General features: G+C 38.8%; 1 protein-coding gene across 1 annotated transcript in view; it reads right to left on the bottom strand.

Annotated features, from left to right (window-relative positions):
* Positions 1-24156, bottom strand: part of DIRC2 (disrupted in renal carcinoma 2) — a 68959-nt gene that overhangs the window by 40083 nt on the left and 4720 nt on the right. Inside the window, exon 2 of the mRNA XM_017823544.1 lies at positions 9573-9666. Coding sequence (XP_017679033.1) covers positions 9573-9666 — 94 coding nt within the window. The remainder of the gene's footprint in view (positions 1-9572; positions 9667-24156) is intronic.

Here is a 24156-nt window from a genome sequence, read left to right as displayed (position 1 = left end):
GTCTCTTCTGTTGGTGTTCTCCTGGTTGCTATCCCTCCAGCCTTGCCCTGCCTGGTGTGCTGTCTGTTCCCATGGATTTTCCCATGGTTTTTCCATCTGCATTTCTGACATTTACCGAGCTTGACATTATCATCCAGGGTAGAACATCTCGTATCTTCATATTGCCTAATTTTTCAAGTCTAACATATTTTTCAGACTAAATTGCCATCAGTATACAGACTACCACCTCCAATAACTCTGCATATGATAACAGCCTAAGCCCTATTTTATCTCTTTTTCAATACTGGCTTGAATTAAGCTACTTTTTCCTGAGAAAAAGATTATTTGCATGGTTCCTCTGCACAACTTTAACTCACTTCCCTAGAGAGGCAGGGATGAGAGATTCAAAACACAATTCAGAGCATTAACTAAGCTGCTGCTCTGGGAGATGCATGTAGCAGCCTCTCCATTTGACAGAGAAATATGAACACAACAGTACTGGTGGCTTTTTGCTGTTTGTTACAACATCTTATCAGCGCTGTGCTAGATTTTGTTCTCACAGCCCATGAGTCTCCTCTTGTACACCATCAGCGCTAAAAATTGCTCCAAGACCAAGACAGGTTTTTTCTGTTATTCCCTAATTTTCTTCTTGTTTCTGCTACCAAAAGGCTGCAAAGAACACTGCATTTTTTTTTCCTGTCACTATTCCAGTTTCATTCTGCATAACAAGATTTCTCTTTCCTAAGAAAAGGGCTAAAAAGATAACTTTAGCTCATAGCCTTACCCAGATAGAAAAATATTTTTCAGTCTCATTACAGTAGCACAGTAACGTTCATCTGTTATTTATCCAGCTCCGCTGTTTTCAGATGCGTTATTTATCCAATCATCATTTAATTATTTCCATGTATCAAAAAGTAGAAAGTTACTGAGTTCAAATGACAGAAAATAATACAAGAGTAGATGGCTTCTTAATCACAATCATGGAAGAGAATATTGGAAAAAACTACACTAGAAATTCATCCTCAACTTACACAATAATTGATGACTGACTGGTTTAAAGCAAAAGTGGGGAAGTAAACATCTACCCAAAATATCTTGTTTTAACCATTTCAGAAGCCAGGTCAGGACTCATTTTGAAATGTCAAGGTTTTTGCACATCTGATCTCTTTGCTAATGAATCTGTGTGCTCTACCAAACTTTGAACTTGCAATTGAGCACGAGCCCTTTAAAAAAAAAAAAAAAAAAGAAGAAAAATTATTTGAGGACTGGTAGTAAATGCTAGTGTGAAATATCATTGCCAGAGCATCACAGTAATGGATAACTTATACATTTATATTATGTATTTATCTATATATAAACAAAACACACAGACATATTCACACATATCCCTTTTACATGAAATAAAGATCATTTTTGTTCCTAAACTGAACTGCAAAAAAACTAGTACAAGGGACAGTTCAAATACAGCAATAGAAATTAGAGTAGAAAAACACTTACTGTACTATATTGTCACCTCTTTTCCAATTTTTTTGTCAAGTCACATTATAAATAACTTTAATTATATGGTTTTCATCACTTCCCTGACAGAAGACTTTACATCAGTATTAAGAACTAACCTGGTTATACCTGTTTTATTCACTCCGTGCTATCACTACTGCAATATCCTAACAGGCAGCAACAAAGAAAACCATGGAAGGCTATAAAGGCTGAAATTACAATATCACTAAGAAAACTGGGTATGGAAAAAAAAGTGAGATTGTAGACAAAAAGGTTTTAGTGATTGATGATAATACCATCCAGTTAAGATGGGAAAGCACTTCCATTTACAGTCAGCTTTATTTATCTTTTTCTCCCAGTATGAGTTGAAACTTTGCATGCACGGTCACAGTCACATCAGGTACTGGATTTATTAAGCTATTTAAAAGCTGTGTGTTACATAAACACTTTTTCTAGGTAAAAAACCCAGACATTTAGTGTTTCTACCACTGTATGTCTCATGCCTGGACTTAAGAGAATTTTAAATGAAAGAAAAACTCATTAGTTTCTATAGTCAGATGGGGAAACAAAGGCAACAGTAGAGGAAAATTACTTACTCAAAAAATTACTTTTAACACAACGGATTTAAACCACAACACCAAAATAAGCCCCCACAGCTCAGCTCCAAGATGTGTTAATTTGAGTTTGTTCTGGGAAGGCTGAGACTGGAGAAGCTGGTATTTTAACACTGATCAACAGTGTGGAAAAAGCATTTTCACCTTTTCTTTGGCAGACAACATGGGAAGAGCAGGGCTGTCAGCCCCAGGGTGCTGCTCTGACTCTCTAAACATGATGACCACTGGACAGCTGGGAAACCCAGTTCCTCTGGGTCCTAGGAGGGAGCAGAGCTCAAGAGCCTTGTAAAAATGTGATTTTGGTGCAGATTTTTTCCCTGAAACTTTTATCATGCTTCTCCCATTAGCTGCCCGTAGAACTGACCACTTAGTCGCTATTCAAACTTCTATACAAAAGGAATGAAAATAAAGTATAATTCAGTTTTGCCACTGTTGGGCAAAGTGTGAGGAGCAACCAAGTCACTGAGAGTTCCAGTCTGCTGCTGCACGAAGACAGCGCTGTAGCATGCTTTTAGCATGGAAAAGTTTAGTAGATGAACTGCTGATCCTAACAATTAATGCAAAAAGCAATTCTGGATAAAGAAGTTAATGTTTTACCGAAATGGATGGCTAATATTTCTTTCACATGCTTGACAACTTCACTCATTGAAAGAAGTGGATCGTTCAACTCCTGCTAATTTGGAAGACAAATAGGTTTATGTAGCGATTAGCTCACTGTGGGAACTACTGGAAGCAAATGAAAGAGACCTTTCCACTGGAGAACTTCAGAGCACTTTTCAAGTGCTATTGAATTTAGTGTCACTACAGGGCAACAAAGCAAGCAAATACCTCCTATTCTAGAGCATCTACACTGATGTATGATGCAAGTTGCTTGCCCAGAAAAAGGCACAGGAAAAGACATGGACGTACTCACATAATACATCAGGAGATTTATTATCCCTCAGAGGGAACTGATGCCAGATTTGTCAAGAACCACTTCTGATTTTTCACAATCAAGTTACTAGAAGTGGATGGAGCTTTTCTTTTAGACTCACAAAAATAAATACAATAAAAGAATCTTCTATTAAGTGGAATCTTTTTAAGTACTTTTAAGGCAAAGATAGAATTAGGGAGGTCAAATTCATGCTTTACAGCAATTCACTGCTACAAGTATGGGGAGAACCGAGGCAGATGCTGTTTTGTTCATAACCCAAAGAAAGTGTAAGAAGGCTCTATGTCTGGAAAAAGACTGAAAGAAAAATACCTCTGGGTAAAGCAATGAATTCATATATTAAAAAATAACATTCTGATGGATGAATTTCATGGAAATGCACTTCCTTTCAATATTTTCATTAAATGACATATTTATACTACAAAAGCTTTGTGCCTTCTGGATATTCATGGATTGAGGCCATTAGCATTTTCAGCTTGTTTTTGATGCATGCAACCATTGATATGTGGAATAATTTAAAGCTGTTTTTTCCCCATCAGTAAGAAATATTATTACAAGAAGAAAGCCTGAGTCACTGTGTGGTACATTATCGCCAACAATAGAGTGAAAAAGAAAAGAGAAAAACTTAAAAATGTACATTTAGCCATCTTCATCAGGAATTGGGCAGATATTTTACCCCTTGTACAAACCATGGTCTCTGCACTGTCAGTCACACCATTATGAGACCAGACTTGAAAGGACCATAGGATCCACCAGGCATCCCAGCCTCATACCTCTTCTCCCATGCTTAAAGAAAACAGCAAACCCATTTATAAATGCTATGAAAAGTAGTGTGGTTTGGTTTCAAATTTAAAGGCTTGGAAAGCCGGAGTTACTCCAAAACTTATTACTGAGAGCCTGCCGAGAAAGACAAGGATTTGCAAGGAGAGGAAGCAGCAATCTCAGGCCAAGGCCCTGACATCTCCATCAGACATTCTGACAGAGGAAAGGGATGAAGGGGGAGTACACTGAGACCCCTGGCAGTATGGTGACAAATTCAATCACATCCTCAGACTATGTTATTGTGCAGCCATCACAACCATCACACAGCTGAGAAGAGGGTTTCTTCACTTTATCCAGGTTTCAAGGATGAGGGTGCACAAAAATCAAAGCTTCCTTTTTTTTTTAAATTTTTTTATTAAAAGGTTGTGGGTTTTTGTTTTTCTTTTAAAGCTCCCCCTCTCCACTAACCCATTACTAAAAGAAGACATCTTTAAAGCAACACTAACAGAAGACATATTCATCAAATATGAACAGACCCAAAGTAAACAACATTGTTGTAAACACAAAGTAGGCAATTACATTATGGGCTAATGAGGCAAAATATACTGAAACAAATTATCAGGGAAGTGCACCAGCTATTGGGGCTGCTGTGGGAGAAAACTGATTAAGATTACTTAGCACAAAAGAGGTCCTAAGTAGGATTTTTAGTAAAAGAGTAGAAGTGAACAGGAGATGCAGTAAATTAAGAAATGGAATAAATAAGACCTATTTAAACATTCTTGAATAATTTTTCTTAAGTGAGTGAAAGAGCAAGAGGGTGTTTTGTTTATAATGCAGCAACTTTAGTATAAGTTCAATTAATACGAATTCTTCTTTAAGGACAGAAATTAGCCAACATGAGTCACAAACTAAGGCAAAGATTTTAAATAGGATTAAAAAAATCAAAAGTGTTCTACATTTGAGGATACCACCTACCATTATATGAGATGAAACTAAATATCCCACAGAGAATATAAATTCTCTTTCTTCCCAGCAAAGGCTTACACTAACTGAGGCCTTGTAGAAGCTGCCCACTAAATACTGCTGCAATATCAAGCCCTTTCTGAGATTTCAAGAGTTTCCTTTAATGTCCTGGATTCATCACTCCAAGAATTTACACAGGGTCTGTAAACTGCTAATTCAGCGGCCACCCTGGTTGCTGGGGGAGGTGGATGACAACCACAGTGCCACAGCCAAAATCCAGCACAGGTGAAAAAGGAAAGAGCATTTATAACCAAAACTGATCATTTGTCTTTTTTTTTCACCCAGGCTGTTTAAGCTGAAGGAGAAGCCCATTTGGCTGCCACCTGAGTGGTTGCTGGTGTGCCACAGGACATGCAGCTCAAGCAGTGGCAGGTAGGACCACTGGGCAGATAGAGGGACACTAAATCACCTCCCACTACCATCAACAAACAAGCAAAGCTGGAAAAAATCACTGTTGCTTAGGAACAACTCACAGAACTTCTCATCTACAACAAATGCTTTGGAGCAGAGGTCAAAAAATAAACCCTGTGTACAAGATGAAGCTGGTGGAAATAATAAAAACAAGCTAAACTGTTGAGTTACAGTTACTTAATACAATTAAGTATTCCCCATGAGAACCTACCCGTGAATGACCTATTTCCTTTTTTCCCCACTGACCTCTTTTTCTGATACCATGGATTAACCCAGCTTGGCCTTCCCCCAGCACTGCAGCCGAAGTGCAAACCAGCACCACCAGTGCCAGGCGAGTGCTCCATCGTAACGTTTTCCTCCTACACTTGCTGAGCTGCAGCATATACAAACAGGTATGTTTATTCATCTTTTTACTCCCAGAACCTCACTTTAGATTAAATCCTCTTTCATTCCTCTTCCCCAGCGAATTAAGGAGCACGAAACACGAATCATAATCTGTCTTTATTTCTTACAGGCAGATTTTCCTACCATCCTCTCCTAAAAGGCTCTTCTCATTCCCTGGAACATTTTAATCCCTCTTCTCCACAGATGCTCCAGTTTGGCGATTTTTTTTCAGCATAGAGGTGTGTTCAGTATTGCCAGGGAATATGAGAATCCTAGCATGTCTTTACTGAAATTACCTCTTCTGAGGTGCCCCTTTGCATTTTTCATGCATAAGAATAGTGGCTTATGACAGTCTTAGGATCTCAAAAGACAAATAATGAGATGATCTCATGTCATTCTTTAGGCTTGCAGGGATGAAAAAGGGAAAACGTGGAACTACTAAAGACTAAGTCTAACAAGAAGAAAATACAAACTAGGCTGCAACTAGAGCTAATAGAAACAAAATGTACCAAAGATGTGGTAAGAGCAATTCTTCAAATATAGTAACGGAAAGAGTTAACATTATATCCAAGAGTAGGCAAAAAGACTTAAAATCCAAAGAACTAGTAGGATTAACAAAAAGACCCCTTTACAGGATCTACCAACTACTCTCATAAACGACTGTCATTCTCTGTGTGGTTCTCCTGGATTCCCAACAAACATTTTAATGGTATTTACTGCCAAGGAGAGCCCTCTCACTGCTGTGACTCAAGGTCCTCAATAACTACTTGTCTGTTGTGAAATCTAATGTGAAGGACAAACACTACCAGTCCATAGCACACTCAGTTCTACTAAATTGCTTAATTAATATATTCAATACAAGTGACAAATTATGTTACATCCTTTACTTTCATGTCTTTAATTATCCTGTCTTTCAAAACATTTAAAAAGTCTTACATCACATGGTCAGTTTAAAAGCCAAAGATGTATGGCTATGAGTTGATTGCATCATTTTATTTCCTTCTTTCTTACACATTTCAGCTCAAACAGCTTTTTGCCTAGATTTAAGACCTAAGATGTGCGTAAATCTATTCCTAAACACAGAATATGAGGTAAATATGAAGTGTTATGTGAAGAGAAAAAAAAACAACCCTGATTTACTATATAAAGAAATGGACTTCTAGTAATGTTAACATTCAGGACAAAATAATCACATTCTAAAAGAGTCAAATGAAAATATTCACTCGGTGACAAGCAGGAGTCAAAAAGAACTAAGAAAAATGCAGGCAAAAAGCACTAGTGATGTTCTTGTAACCTTCAGAGAAGGGAAGAAGGTTCAGGAAAAGGTACAATTTGATAACATTTTTTTTTTTAGTGTTCAGAGACAGCTACAAAGTAGAAAAAACCCAACCTAAACCTTACAAACGTCATGAACGTTCTTATAATTTTATGCATGTTAACTCTGACATAATTGTCCCATGGAAATCCTTCAGCATATTACTGCAAATTACTCAAGGTCTGAAGGAACATACTACAAAACATGCAAAAGCATTTAAAGAAATTCCATTTACACTGTCTTCTGAAATGCTTTGATATTAGCTTGTGTGTAATCTTGTCCACCTGACAGGCTCTGTAACATTCAGGTTGCTGTATTAATGCATACACATATTCAGAATAAGTGCATAATTTAGTGCTCAGTAAGCTGTGGCTAATGCATTAAGCAGTAATGCTCATATCAAAAATATTATTTTATTTGGTACCATGCTTCAAGTAACAGATGAAAACTGGCCTTCAGCCTTAGCCCTCAAAACAATGCAGGTTACTTGACAAAACATCACACAGCCTGTACAATTATTTACAATGTCTCAAGAAACTTCACTGAAAACCATCCTTTTGCTTCACACAGTTAGCTTTAATTAATTCTCTGTAGATTTTTAATCAAACTGTTTAAAAGATCAAACTACTTCCTCAGATAGAGCTGAAATTCTTGAAAATGTCTCTTTTTTGGAAGTAGGCTAAGTAGGCAAATTTATCAATTTCACCTGGAGATGATGCATATTTTCACAGCATGAATATATGAAATTATTAACCTTTTCCATCAGGATTCTGCTTATACTCTTTTTTTCCCCCTACATAGTTTTCAATAAATTTTAACATCATGTTTTATAAATCTCACTCATCAGACTCTATACAATCCTTTTCTTTCCTAGTTAAAGAAGTTGTTCTGTGAACGTTTCTCCTTAGGCATGTATTTAATTGTTCTCCTAGGTGTCCTTGCTGCAGCTACACTGGAAAACTTTGTTTAAAGGTGATTGAGATTTTGTGGACACTCTTTTTCCCACTCCCCAAATGACACCTCACATCTAAATCTCATTTGGGAATTTTCATCTTCTCAGCTACTTATAGCCTTCATCCTTGTTTTTGGTAAAGCCTAGGGCAGTACATGTCTTTTGGCATAAATCATAAATGAAAAGCTACATAAGACACCACATTTCATTGCATTTAAGCCATCTGGCCCATTTAAAAGCTATCGATATTTAATCCAAGATTGATGAGAATGAACAAACTGAATGTCGAGTACCCCTTAACATTTTAAGGAAAAGGGCACAATGAGAACAGCTCTCCCTGGCCATCTTAACAGTACATTTTCCTTAAAAGGGTCACTGTGAATGGTAGCACAACATGGTTAGTTCAGCCTCCCCTGCTCTCAGAGTCCTTGAACACCATGTTGAAATAGGCAACACTGGGCAACCAACATCAGCAGCACCTTGGGTGCTTCCTTATATGCTCACTAAGCACCTAAGGACTGATATTGCATCTCCCCTACTTGACACACTGCTCGCAGTTTGCTTATCAGGGCTGGTTTTACAGTCAATGTTTTTTACATTCTCGGTTCTCTCTCTGAACCTCTTCTTTTGCTTTATCCATGGCACCCAGTCATCGGCTTTCAACTTCACACCAAACACTTTCTTTCCCAACTTAAAAAGATTCCAAGTTGATTTTCAGAGTAAGCAATACTAAGAGGAATAAAAAAAAAAATAAAACAAAAAATCCCTAAAGTCAAATAACTTGCTGAAATAATAAAAGGACTTGCCTGGAAGCTGACTAGAGTTCAAGGGGGGAAAAAACCCAATCCACATAGAAATCTTTTATTTATAAGTTCTTTTCTTCATGTTTACATATTATGCAAGCATAACTAGTAAAGACCTAGTGCTACTGCTGTTTTTAAAGAAGAAAGAAGGTGTAGTAATGCCCGTGTACTCCTACCTCTTTCAGCATAAGAGGAAAAAGAAAGTTAAGTGAATAACAAGTGATCCACATTCCCTGGCTGTACAAAACATACTCTGTACTTCTTGAGGATGCCCAGGTTCAGGATACGTTGACAGGACAATTGAATCGTTTGGTTTGTGTGACTTTTAGGAAGGAATCTGTTTCTATCACAAACTCTTCAACTGCATGTGTACAGAAGGCAACCATTTCACTGCAGATAAAGTACAAGCCTTCTTTGGAATCCACACCGGGAGAGACTACATGAAAAAGGCCATTTTGCGCAATTTCATCTGTCTCATGGCATGATCCCACACATCCAATATGAGAAAATGAACTAACTATTTAATATTTGCATACAAATTACATATTTTTGGGGTTTGAGGCATGGCTCCCTCTGTGATCTTGGGCCAATTTCTGAACCTCTCTAAATCTCTGCTTCCTTATTTGCAAAGCAGATTAATATTAGCTATGCAGGATGGGGTGAGGCGTAATTAACTCAAGTTTGTAAAGGGCTTTCTGATCTTCAGATACGATGTAAAAGAAGGACTAGAAAAATCCATTTAAAAAGCAAAGAAGCATGTAAGCCCATGGCCACACAACAAACATTTGGCATATCAACTTCATACAGAAAATTTTTACTAACATTTCTTTGCAGTAGCAGCAAAAATTATATTAGCAGAAAGAATAAAATATGTATATTAAAAACAACTTAATTCACTTACTTCTTCCTAATTTCTAGGTCTGAGACTGGAATACATCTGAGGCCAGCTCCCAACACCATGAGGGATGAAGTTAGTAACACAGTTACCCTCAGACCTAAGACGAAAAAACAACAGTATTTTACAAGTTAAGTCAGTAACGTTGCAAAAAAAATATTGCTTAAATACATATCTATTTACATACAGTCTCACAGAAGTAACACATATCTCATTCAAATCATAAGCAATTTGGTGCTGATATGAATTCCTGACATATTATGAAATCCTGAGTAACTTTCTATACTTATACTGCAGAATTACAAAGGCTTCCTCTTGGCATACTAACGCACAGGAGCATATCCAAAATCTTTACAGACATTCTTGAAAGTGAAAAGTGGTAATAAAAGTATCATCAAAATGTACAATATATCCTTTAGAGGCATTGGGGAACATGCTCTAGTATGTGATCTGAAATCTAGGTACACATGAAAAAAAATGTGGATTTGTTCATTCTTCTCCAAGCGCTTAATGAGCAAAGGCACAGCACTGTTATTGCTTTCTTTTGTAATGCAGATATGCATTTCATTCCCAAGAAATAACCATTTATTCAGAGGAGAAAGTGCAAGTATTTTTTTGCAGTCCTTGCAATTAGGCCAGGTTTTTGCTGCTCTCAGCTCAAATTGTCAGAGGTTGTAAATATAGTACATTAGAAAAAAGCCACAATTGACTGATAACTCGAGTATGTTTTTTCCTCATACTGTGATTCTCGAATGAGAAACACTTAGATTAGAAACAACCTTATCTTAGCATTGCAATTCCTTTTGCCAGCAGTGTATTTGCTGCTGCTAAGGTGTTTCCATCAGCAGCTGAGAACAGTGACACCTGAGGGGCTCCAGAATCTTGTAAAACACCAGTATCATAAATATGCACAATTAAAAACCACTGATAGAGTCTACATCTGTGAAGCTGTAAATTTTGAAACAATTTCACAGCAACAAATAGAAAATAAAGGGTTTCCATGTTCTTAGTAGAACATAATAAAAATTATTAATGATGACGAATATGTAATATCTCTAACATTTAGGTAAAACTAATTTCTACTCAAAACATAAATGGAAAAAGAACAAGTCTCTATGATAACTCACCTATCCTTTGATTCTTTCTAAAACTACCCATTTTCAGAGGAGTGCTCCCTCTATGTTAGACACTCCTGTATTCAGTACAATTACAGAATCACAATATTCTGAGTTGAAAGGGATCCACAAGGATCCTCAAGTCCAACCCTTAAGTGAATGGTCCATACAGGGATCAAACCCACAACCTTGGTGTTATTTGCACCGTGCTCTAACCAACTGAGCTAATCTCAGGGTCAACCAACAGATATATGAAATATTTTGTCTCCAGTTTGTGAATTTTATGGGAGTTTTAGAGCACGTATTCTACTAAAATGTAATTTAAGTGGTCAAGACATCATTTTGCTCTTACTGCAACAGCTCTTAATGAACCTCATTCACGGGTATGCAACTCCTTGTGCTGGACACTGCACAAACCAAACCAAAGACAAGTTTCTCTCTCAGTCAGCCTTAGCCCAGGAAAACCCAAACAAAAATAAGTTAATGTTACAGGTTTTCTGAAATGGAAGTACAACTTCCTTTGGTATGGCTCAGTCATTAACACAAGGAATGTCACCTGCAGTGATGTGACTCCAAAGGACACCTCACATCCCTAATGCCCTGGAGAAGTATCATCAGCTGAGAATATTTGTTCCCTTGGAGGATTTCCCAATGCTTGCCCAGACTTACTTGCTTGACTTTGTGCTCAGCTGCTGTTAAACTGGTTTTTCAAGTGTGTGTGTTCAGAGAGCCCTAACCAAATGCCTAGATAATGTAGCTGTTCAAAACCTTCATGGTCTTCATGTTTGGTGGGCCACCATATGAGACTTCATGCCACGCTTAAGTCCATATTACCACACTGCCTATGTTGTGGGGGCAACTGTTTGTATCAGGATCTCATATGGGATGCTTTTGCCTTTTCTCCTGGGAAATGAATTTGTTAGCACTGCTTTTGTGTATAATGAGAACTTGTATGCAGTAAGAATTAGAATTTTATCGATGGGAAATTGAAACACAAGACTTAACTGAAAAATCTGAAGTTTGCCATTAGGAAACACTGCCAAAATATTTCAGGAAAGCTCTAGTAATGTACATATCACCTTGTTTTCCATGTAAACCAGGGTCTTATTGAATTACATTTCACAAAACATGATGTGTTCTGCCTGTCACGAGACACAAGGACAGAGACAGCCTAGAAGGTGCTGCTCATGGGGTGCCACAGGAGGTACTGGCCTGGGGCAAGCCCAGGGCACAGCAGTAAAGGAGTATTATACAAAAATTAAAGACACAAGATGAGTGTTTACATACAAAAAACTTCTATTTGATTTTTAATTTTAAAAATATCCCCAAAGCAAAAAATACATAAAGCAAGAAAGCTTAAAATTCAATCTGCACAAAAGTTTCCTAAAAAACAACAACAACAAAAAAAAAACCTCCCACCTTACAATTCAGTGAAAACTGAATTGGATGCCGAAGTTTGCCTCCAGCCCTAAGTTTAGGCTTATCTTTAATGTCAACCTTACACGCTGGGTAATCTTAAAGTAAAATTATCAGTTAAAGCCCCACAATCGTGTTCTTGATCTCTCCAAACATTCTTTGAAGTCCTAATCTTGAATACTATACACTGCAAGGTATCACTTGTAAATGTTTGGATTGCACAGAATATTCTTTGGCCTTCTTTCTTTTCTTTCCACCTTAACATGTAAACACCCCCCTGAAAATTCCTTTGGTTAATGCTGCATTTTGGAAATGATGACATCAAAGGGAATAAAAGACTGTCAGATAAGCAGTGTATTAGATATTTTCTTTGCTAATTACATGACATACTCCTACCTTCTAAGCATCTTGCCCTGTTATTTTGCTTTACGTTTTAACTCTCTGGATCCATCCTCTTTTTCATCTTTGTTAGAAATTGGACTTTATTAGTATTTCTATAATTATTTCAGTATTTTTGCTTTGAACATTGCAGATGTCCTTAATCTGAATTTGACATCTTGTATTACTCTAAAAGGTGCACCCCAGAGTGCTTCGGATAGCAACCATGCATCATGGGGACTATAAACCAGAGTAACCAACCAAGACTGAAAAAAAGCCTGTGGATCCTGCAGAAAATTATGTCTCTACTTTAAAGGAGCTAAGTAATTCACTCAACCAAGAGATTTTGAGTAGATGTAATTAACTTCATTAATTTTACCCTGTAAATGTAAGAAGCAACTGGAGGGAGGGGGGAGGCTACAGCTTTTTTAAATCCATCATTCAGTTTCTAGTCCCCTTCTATCACAGGTTTCTGACACGTGGCTGGAAAGGGAAGAAACTCCTTTAAAGGAGACTTTATCCCAGTGTAGTAAGTTTTCTGTTCTTTGGAGCCTGTCTCTGTAGCTGCTCGTTCCCATCCTGTTGCAGAAGGTTTCTGGGCCCCACAGGTGGCACTGGCTCCTGAGCAAACTGTGGCCACGTTCAAAAAACCCAACCATTATTGACAGTAACAGAAAAGTCCAAGCTAGCAGCAGAAATTGAGTTGGTAATAAAAAAGACATATTAATTATCATTTATGAGTGAAACAGCTGATATTGTTCAACTGTTTAGCCCTCCTGTGGCTCATAACACCTTCTGCTTTATGACTTCAGCAGTCTATGCTGCATTTGCTGGTTTCTATTTCTTTTAAAAACAACTACCCCCAAACTCCTGCCACTATTACAGATTTAGCATGAACTCCCCACCCACAGTCCTCTGAACTCTCCTCTTAATGCCCTCCAGCATCCACAGCCCAACACAGAAAACAAGAAAACCCCCACCATGCTGGAATGTGGTCTCACACAGGAGTGGGAGGCAGTGGCTGCCAGTGGCACCCAGCTGCTCTCCAGCTCCCTCACAGCAACATCAAGCAAAAGTATCCAACACGTGGGTGCTGCATCCCCCTCAACTCTTCCAGCATGCCTTACTTCCAAGATGCTTTTTAAAGCCCATGAAAAGAAAATGCATTCCCCTATCTCCCTCATTACTGACTTGTAACCCAGCAAGTGATTTATCATGCCCAGTTTAAGAAACTTCATAAAAGATGTTGTATGGCTATAATGAAGTCCTCATTCCAACTATTTATACATTGCAGTTTGTCATTCAGAAAGAGAACACGGTTAACATGTCCCTGTGCATCCCTCAGCTGGGGCTGGTGCACTACAGCCCACTCTGTTCCCCAGCTACAGACCACTGCAAGCAGCACCTTCTAGCTCAGAGTATCACATACACAGCAGGTACTGGTTAGGTTTGGTTTTTCCCTCCCCCTCCTAATGGAGCATTCATCTGACGGGGAAATTCTAATTGGATGTGCAAAATAGAAAAGTTTTCACCTTCCTCCTTTTTTAATGGAAGTTTGGCCAGGGGAAAGGCTGACAGTCCTCCACCTGGCATGGCAGCAGCGGATTTCCCTCCTACAGCTCACATCCCCTACTCTTGGATGCATTAACATTTGAGGAGTTTCCTTCCTTCAGCTGCAGATACTAAAATCAGTTCTCACAAATATAGAGCACAACAAGGCTCTAATTAGGAGCGAGTGACATCAGCCTGCTGCACATTTTCATAGTTTTTAAAGACCAGGCTGAAAGCATGAATGGTCCCTTCTGACACCGAACTGAGAGCATTTTCTTAACTACTCTATTATTTTGACTAAAACATATCTAGCTAAGAGAAAATAAACATAAAATTTTGTCTTGATCCACACACACCAGGAAACTAAAAGCTCACTAATGTCAACAGCTGTTTCAACAACTCACTGTTAAATTGTGCTTTTCCTTCCAATTTAAAGCAAATTCAGTTTTCAAACAAATTCTTGGTTTGCCTTTCTTGATAAAAGAAAGCACAGTTCCTGCAAGTTTCCTTCTATGAAATAAACCGATAAAAAAAGAACTTTTACATTTGGGTTCAGTAAGCAAAGCATGGAGCTCCAAGTCTTCCACAATTTTTTTTTGGTCCTGGGATTGTCTTGTCTAAATGGCCTCCTTGGTTTTCAAGCACCCTTTTAAAATGGATTTCTTTGCTGGATACCAATTCTCCATTTCATACAATGGGTCTGTTTCTCTCCCTTCTTGACACATGCCTTTACGTTTAGCTATAATTAAAAAAAAGGCTTAATTAAACAGCTCCCTTTATCATGGAATCCTGAAATCCCTGCCCAGAACTTCCTTGTTCATCACTATCTGCCGGAAATCTTTGGATTTTAAATGTAATTCTAGCAAAATTGTACTAATAGCCATGACATTCCCATAAGATCAGTTTTCTTTGTCATGATTAAAATAAAAATTTTCTAGCTTTCTACTAAACTCAGAGAATAAAACTTCCATTGCGCCTGCTCTTTGCCAAATTGACTACCATCATTAAGGAGGATAAGCATCAATCCTCTTTCAGAAGAGGCATCCTTGCATCAAGCAATACAACTCTCACAAGAAAAGAACCTTTTCACTGATGCAAAAGAAATTCATAGCCAAGATGTGGTCCCAGTCTTTCTGCTAACACATGGAATAAACTTGAAAAGTCGGTATATTGGGCCTGCCTCAGAATCTACAAAGGCACTCAAAAATAGCATCAACTACACTCAAAAGAAAGAGAAACTGGGAACCAAATACAAGACTGCATGCAGGAGAGAACAACTACCAGGTCATATATAGTTAATCCAAAATTATTCCTAGTTTGAGGGCCAAGATATCATAGTGTCCTATTAAGCACAACCTGGACCTCCCTTTCTCTTTGGCTATGTGATGCTGATGCTCCCGTTACAGACCCCTTTTATTAAGCTGTGTTTTCAAAACAAACTGAAGCCAAGTGCTTCTATCCATTCCCCTGGCTTTATGTGGCACTGCCAAGATAGCAGCCAAATTTCAACGGGAAAGATTTAGGACTTGAGTACTTTTTTTCTGACTGAAAATGACACCAACTCAATTTAAACATTCTGCAAGACAGGTGAAAGCATCCCCCTGGTATCAAAAAGTAAGAACTGAGCTCTGTCATACAGAACCTGTCCGAAATAAATTAGACCCAGAGCTTCCTTTCAACCCCCAGTCTTGTTTAGGATACAAAAAGATCTTTTCCTGTACAAATCCATAACACAGCCCAGTTCTACCCTTCAGTGAAGGATTGCAGGGCAAGGGCAGATTCCACTAGACACTGTGCTCCAATTTCTAACATGAAGAACTGGCAGATTGAGATGCCCAGATAAAATATGTACTAGAAACTTCTTGAAGTGTAGATGTCAGAGGTGATGATCTTCAGAAGGGCAATTTCTCTTTATAATATCTTACAGCTGTTGCAACAGAATCTGTCAGCAATAGCTGCCCAGTTAACACCCAGGTTATCAGGAGGACTTTGAAATTCCTATATAAATTATTTGCAAAGTTTAAATTTGAGGAAAAAAACTCTGTATGTATAAACACAGGAACTTCAAGTAAAATAGTTCCTGTGGTTTGATAAAGTCTTTCTTATCAGGGTCAGAAATTCAGTAGAGCCAGTATTTCAGAAGTGTTGTCACTACTGATGCAGGGGAACCCACAGGGAAGTCCCTGTCAAATCAGGAAGACAGACTGGTGCCAGGGACCAGATCTGACCCAAAGATAGTTATTTCTGCTGCTAGCACTTACTGGACAGACACAGCAAGGCTGCATGCACAACTTGTAAGTATGAGGGCAAACACTCATCCCCACCTTTTTTCAGTGTACCTCTCAGATAAAGAAGATGCTTTTATGCATTCTCTGCATAAAAGTCATCATGTGGGTCCTTGTAAGAAAAGCATCCCTCACAAATTTTGAGGTTAGTTAAGAATCTTGTAAAAAATCACAACACAACTAAGAGACTTAAAGCACAAGATTTAGCCAGTCAAGGGTTTCAGAGAGGACACTCATCTTGAGGAAAGTGACATGGAACCACTAAAGCAGATATAGTGGTTGATAGAACATAATTGTGAGAAGCAAAGCTAAATCTAATAAAATTGAGAATTACGACAATCACGCAACCACTCCACAAATCCTGAGCGTCTTTCTTTCTGTACACCCTGACTGTAAGGAAACCAAGACACTTAGGCATTTCATACTCTAATTGCACTTCTGGATTGTATTGTAAATACTTGCTTTATGGTATTTTTCTTCTTCAACTCCCTTCACCATTCATGTAGGCATATTAAAGTCCTTATTTTTCTGTACTCTAAATACAAGAATTTGACTGCACCTGTTAGAAAGAATCACAAGCAATCACAACCATGTTAAGAGGCTGCAGGGTGCTTTCATCTCATCTACATCAACGAGGCCAAGCCAATGGGAATAGTTGATCTATCCCGTTTTAACATTATCCCAGCATATTAGGCAAGCACACAGTCAATCTCTAAAAATATGTCAAGAAAAGTATCACAGTTCTTCTGCTCTCAACTCCTACACACTTAGTGATTACAAACTTAATGACCCAAGTTCTTCTATGGTGTCTTACACAGTTAGCTCCACTACCACGGATTTAACCACAGCTGCTGACAGACTACACCTGTAAATACAAAGGAAGTATTTCAGAGTTTGTACAGCAATTTAGAAGTCTGGTACTGTAAATAAAGTAGTCCTACTTTTAAGAACTGCACAGGCCTAATCTGAGCTTTTGGATATTTCAAAACGTAGTTTACAAGTACTGAAGCTTCAATCCATATGTCAGCAAAGGATTTTGAAGCATGCTTACAGTTTAACATCAACAATGGAAAAACAAATGGCAAAAGATGTAGATTAAAAAATCTGCATTGCAAGTGATGTAAATTCTATTTAGCAATCCATAGACTGACATTTTGCCTGAACAGATAAACAAAGTGCTGAGTTGAATGGTATTTGCCTGAAGATTAAAATGATGCTTTTAGAATCAGTTTTAGACGCTTTATTAGAATATCTGCTATTCTTTAATACTGTTTCTTGGCTTCAAAGCAGACAATTATTGTTATTATATATTTTACTGCAGAAAGCATCGGTTTCATCTGCAACTAATCCAAGTGCAATGAACCTCTCTTAATGCTTTCAGCACATCTTAGAGAAGAGCATTGGCCTGGGGCAGCAGGACCTGCATCTCCTGACATGCCTTATGGAATTGGGCAGGCCACTTCTCTGCTTCACCTCTTTTTCCCCCCTCTGCCTTGTTTATTCAGGTTATAAACACGTGGAAACAGGAACCAGTCTGACCATTAGAAATAGAAACTCTAGTAAAACAGCTTCTCTTCACTTGAGATCAGTGCAGTGCCTGGATACAAGAGAAAAGAGCTATTTGAGTGCTTAATAAATCCGTGAAATCAACAAACACTTTTAAGAGTTAGTCTTTCTTCTGTTACCTCAGTTACCTGCTTTCTACTCTCAACTCCAGGATCTAATAAAACACGAAGATTCAGGTGAATCATTGAATCCACCTTTGCCAGTTGATAAAATGAAATCTGCATAATGGAGCCTGTGTGTGCGTACATGTGCCAGTGTATAAATACTGAGAGATGCAGAGCAAGTGACAAAAATAGCCAATAATGCAGCTGGGGGCTAAATCTCCTCATTAACTTTGAAGCTAAACTATGGATGTTCACTAACAAGTCAACAGAAAGTACAAGACAAGAAGCTTCACTCAAGCTCTTATTATTGTATTTGAGGATGAACAAGAGCCCTTACAGCACTGAACAAGGAAGGGAAGTTCTTTCTTTTCTCTTCCCACTCCTTTCAAGGACTCCAATTGCACAGCAGGCTCAATTACCACACAGCTAACTACAGAGCCTTACCTGGGGTGACAGGGAGGAAAAACAATTTCTCTTGTATACATTTAAGAGGGAAGATGTTCTGTCATTATCTTGGTGGTACTTGCCCACACCACCCAATGGTGCATGAAATTCTTCGTTTTAAGAAATACAGAGGCAGTTTGATTTGCCACAACAGAGTATCAAGAAGCAACCGTGCAGCAAGGATTGGCAGCTACACTAAATACTGCCTAGCACATCCACTAAGCAGGACACTAAGTACAAAAAGTTTCTCCTTTTTATTATCCCTGCTGAGAGTTGAGGAAAAAAGAGCTGTAAGAGCCTCATTGATGTAATATCCATGCAGGTCTTGTGACTTGTCAGAAAGGTTACTGGAGTGAGCTTTCAATTTTTCGCTGTGTGAACAGTTTCAATGTTATTTTAACATTAAAATACATCAGGCACTATTTAGGGTACATAGTTCATTCTAAAAGACACCATTTGCAGAACTGTAATGCTGTAATGGATCCTAAACCCATTGTATTTTTTAAGATTCCTGATCAATTCTTTAGGTTCACGTGATTAATTAAAAAATGTAACAATTCCACCTCTCTCAAGTATTCAAAAGGGGTGGCACTCATCAAAAATAACCAAATAAAACAGAAAGAGTTCCTAGGTGCAGTTATACTTGGTGTCCTGTATTCCAGAAAAACACTGACAGACTTTGGAAAAAGCAGAAGACCTCTCACTTTCAAAACACATCACTCCCAGCTGAGTCACACAGATCTCCAGCTCTAAAAAGAGGAAAAATCTAAAAATCCTCTCTTCTAAAAATCTGCATGAGAAAGCTTAAATTTGTAGCTTTTGAGGAAGTTGGAGCATTAATCACAAGCTCCTGCAGCACAATTATAGCTACAGTGTCACAATAGCACATGCACAAGAGAAGCATTAATAAAACCAAATTACAGCAGGAAGTGATGGAATAGCTCTGAACATCACCACTGACAGAAAGGCAGGGCAAGCCACAATTTCTCTTGCCCTGGGATTATAACAAAAAAAATTCTTAAAGAAACTTGTACCAGGTCTTCAGACTGCTCAGCTGAGGCTATATCACGCTGCCACTGGGAGAATCCAAACATTCTCCAAGAAAATTAGCAAAATATGGTAACAATTACCAAAACATCACGTTTCTTAAATGTAGTTCTGCTCTCCTCAGCACTGACCATGGGTTTGGGTGTTTTTAAACAAGTATTTTATATAAACCAAATATTTTTATTTGGCAATGTCAGACGACAGATTTTCCCAAAAGGGAAGATTATTGTAGGGCCTGTGTTATGCACTCTCTACTTCTTCAGCTCTGAAAAGGGAAGCAAATACAAATACCCCTCTTTTACACAGCTCCTTTCCCACAATCAAGGCAGTTCTTACCAGAAAAATAAAAATATACAGGTAGAAATCAGCAATGCAGAAAATATCCAAACTCTGTTAAGAACTAATGAAGCTCATTTTTGCATTTTCTTCAGCTTTTTTTTCCACTTCTGAAACATAATATGAAATTAACGCCTAAAATATTGGCCAAAAATAATGAATAAAAACTATTATATTTCTGCAGTTCTGTAAGGCTGTTACTGGAATTCAGAAATCAGAAAAGCTGTGTTAGTTCAGCATTACCAAGTGAAAATGGTCTTTGTTCATACTTAGTTTCTTCTGATAGGAAAAATAAATACCATGTTAATTCTTTGAAGGAAAGACTCTGTCTTCTTTAAAGGAAACAGATTCAGCTTTTGCAACCCAACACCTGATCTACTCTTCCTTCTCTTTAATGGAATTCTAAACTAATAGCTGGGAATTATAAATACAGTATAAACATACAGCTAGCAAAACAAATCCAATACAACTTTCCTAAGTACTTTACTACTGTCATCATAAAAGTCTACAAGAAAGCCTGAGGGATTTTGATAAAAGTGAAATTATTGTTGTCATTTATGTTATATCAACTACCTTTATGTAGCACAGCTGCCACACTGTTAAAAACTTCTAAAAGAAAGGAGACTGGCAAAATTTAAATGCTTTCAAAATGCAGCAAGGCAGCGGACAACAAAACAGTATTTTAGTGTTTATTGTCCCATTCTACAAGGCTTTCCAGAAGGGGAGAGATACCAGCCAGAAGGGCCACATCCACCCCAGCATCCCACTTGTGCCTCCATCACGAGGCCAGACATCCGTCACCACCAAACCCGCAGAAGAAGGAACAGCAGGAAGAGCCGCCCTCCTCTGCGTCAGCAGCACCCAGAGAGCCCCACAGGGAGCAGGCAGCTGTGGCTGGGACACCACGGGGAAGGGAAGGGTGAAGGAAGGGCCAATTCACCTTCTGCCTGACAAGAGAAGACAGTGCCAGGCAGAGTTCAGAGGCTGGGTTGTGAAGAGGCAAAACACAGGGGCCTTTGTTGGAGATAAGTAAAGGCAAAAAGGTCAATTGCGCTCCAAGAGATTCCCTTCTCCTGGATTTAAAAGTGCCCCTCAAGGCAGTTCACAAAAACCATGCTGCTGACCTGTGGTGCTGTGCAGGTACCTGCCACCCCACTATTTGCTGCCAGCTACTTAAGTCACATTTTCTTCCGCCTCTTTCTCACTCAGTGTCCTTTTCCCTGTGCCTCTTATTCAACTCGTTCTTCCACCTTTCCCATCCCCAGCACTCCCTGCCCTCTGGCTCCTGATCTTGCTTCTGCATCCATGCCTCCCATGCTTCACCAACTACCTTGTCCCATACTCTTCCTCTTCTGTCTCTCTTTCCATCTATCCAAGGGCTTTTCTCACTCCTTTGGGCCCTGAGCTTCTCACATCCAACCTCTCCTACTCCTCAACAACCAAGGAGTGGAGAGCAATGGGAAATGGGAGGACAAGATGGACATGACACAAGATCGGTGAGGCAGGAAGTAGAGAAGGTGAAAGAGTTCAGATTAGAACCAACTTGGGTCAAGAGGTTATGAGGGGTAGTAAAAATATATGAGCATACAACAGGGCATATATCAGTGCACAGCTGCACTAGTATTAAACTCCCTGTAGTCAACTTTTATAAGCTACTGTTGACAAAATACCTTCTTAGATCAGGCTGTGTCCTGACCCAGTTCTGGGATGCTTAAGTGCTTTACCTCTGCTTGTGTCAGCAGCTGCATAAGAAAAGTAAGGGATTGTATTTCACACTGGTAAACGATTTCCCTATTCATCAATTTGTCAACATCAAGGTATATCAAGTTACGCACAGAATCACAGAATTGTTAGGGTTGGAAAGGATCTCTGGAGATCACCTTGTCCAACACCCCTGCCAAGGTTGGGTCACCTAGAGCACATTACATAGAAATGTATCCAGGTGGGTTATGAATGTCTCCAGGGAGGAGACATGATTCCACAACTTCCCTGGGCAGCATGCTCTGCCACCCATAATGTAAAGAGGTTCTTCCTCATGTTGAGGTGGAACTTCTTGTGCTTTAGTTTATGGCCATTACCTCCCCACTCACTGTGTCTGTTTATGCAGAGCCTCAAGAGTGTTACCCTCAGATAGCATGGCCATTATTATTCTCATATGGGCCATGCAAACATGTTACTTCCCATCATGGAAAAGTTCTTTTAAATCCAACATGCAGCTTCCTGATGTGCTTCAGCATGTGGTGTTTCAAACAGCTGTCCCAGCACCACTGCAAAGACATGTGTGAGGAGTACAAAGAGCACAGCAGTTGCCTAAAGGGGGGCAGAATGAAGAGAATGTATGTAGGAACACGGTACAAAGCAGAGATGGGGGGTGATCCCACCAAACAGAAAGAACTAGCTCCAGAAGAGGACATCTGTCCACAGCCACGACTAATGCTTTCAACTCAACCTGGCCCAGCAGGAGGTATGAGAAGTGCTGCTAAGAATCAAGCTAGCATTGCTATGATGAATCACAGTGGCACCAAGTTAATACAACTCATCAGATCTAATTAAACCACTCTATGTTGCTAAGCTCTTCTGAAGCATGTCTGACTCCAGCGAGGGTGAGCCAGTCAATTCTCTGAGTCTCCACTCCTGCAAGCACTTGCACAAATGCTCTGTGGCCCTTCATGTAGCCACAGTATATAAAATTAAGCAACAAAAGCTAAGTTTGGTTCGGTCTTCCTTTTTCTTTTCTTCTGATGGTATAGAGGAAAAATATGTCTTTACAAACATGCGCACCAGCAACTCATCAAAATAAGTTTTGTAAAATCAAGCTGATAAAATATATGCTCTAGTGGGATTTACCCGTATTCAGCTCTCTAATTGCTCCTTTCATCTCTCCACATGAAAAGCAACACTTCCATCTCATTTCTTCCAAGATTTGTTATTTAGGAACATTAATCCCTTTCACGGGATTTGATAGGTGTGGATCAGTATCACTTACAAGATAATGAAATCCACATAATTTATAGCATGCAGTGGAAGGTGTCTACAGGATGTGAGAGAAAAGACTGGAGTAAAACAGGTATTTTCCTTCAAACTTCTTTTGTGTTTAGTTTAAGTGCATCAACCACTTGCATTTTCACCAAATACACATACCTTTCACTTCTTATGAGTCAAGGCATTCTCCCCCCACTCTTCTTTTTAAGTGATGCACTAAGTTCACATTTAGCTTTCATTCAACCCAAGAAAGCCTTCTCCTGCTCTTGTTGGAGTTAAGACCTTTGCCATTAACATAAATGTTACTCAGTAGAATCAGTTGTTTATAAGATTACCCTCTGTACACTTTCCTTTCTCACTGGCTCCTTGCTATTCTACCCACATTTTCATATCTAAGTTTTCCCATGGGTATTTCTTTCCTGTAGACTGTACTAACCTCCCAAAGCCATAATGTCTGTATAAACCTTTTCTATTGTTGAACTGTGCAAATCCTTTTGACTTGATGTCACCCAATTATATTAAAATTTTACAGCCTTATGCTGAGTCTTATCCCAGACATTTTTAGCTGAGGCTCACAGCTGAACTTGACACATGAATTATCAAATTGGTAATTTTGAAATACTGGGCACACATCTTACAGCCATACATCTGAGATAAGAAAAATCTATTTCTGAGATCACGATGAATAAGAGCTGAAAATGTGCTTCTTCACCACAGGTGTAAATTCTCAGACTTTAAAGGTTCTCGTCCTTCCCCTCTTAAGCAAAACCCCATGTGCTTATGGTCACTTGTGACATGACAGAACTATGGATACTTCCAGCAAAAACTCTGCATTTTCTTGTGAAAGCCACCATGGAAAGTACTTCACACTGTCCATCTATTTCACAAGTGGAACCTATCAGCCATTTTTCTAAGTTACTACTAACATGCTCCAATTTATATTTACTATAAAATTGTCCAAAAGTCTGAATGACAGAGAAGGACTCTGAGATGCCAAGAGCAACGGAAACACTTCAGAAAATCTTCCCCATCTGTTGGATTCACTTGGCCATTGATGTTTCCACCAACTTCTGGAACAACCACCTGCTTCCCCTCCATACCCATCTTCACATCTCTCAAAATAAACCCAAAGGCATTTCAGAAATACTTCCTAGGTTAAAACCTAGGGGGAGAACAAGTTCATTTGAAGTCATCTCCCTCCTATCCAAGTGACTCTACATTTGAGGTAGAGGAATCCAAAGGTCCCCTAAAAGTAAAAATCAGTGTTTTCATGCATGCAGCACCAAGTGACAATCTGGGAACTCCAAACATGAAAGCTGCCATGCAGAATTCTCTTTATCCATCATGTGTAGTTTATTTTAAAGAG

This window comes from Lepidothrix coronata, unplaced genomic scaffold, assembly GCF_001604755.1.
Source record: "Lepidothrix coronata isolate B3197 unplaced genomic scaffold, Lepidothrix_coronata-1.0 Scaffold103, whole genome shotgun sequence".
In the NCBI taxonomy this organism is placed as follows: domain Eukaryota; kingdom Metazoa; phylum Chordata; class Aves; order Passeriformes; family Pipridae; genus Lepidothrix; species Lepidothrix coronata.
The sequence above is the reverse complement of the archived record's forward strand: the minus strand, read 5'-3'. Positions and strand labels throughout refer to the sequence as shown.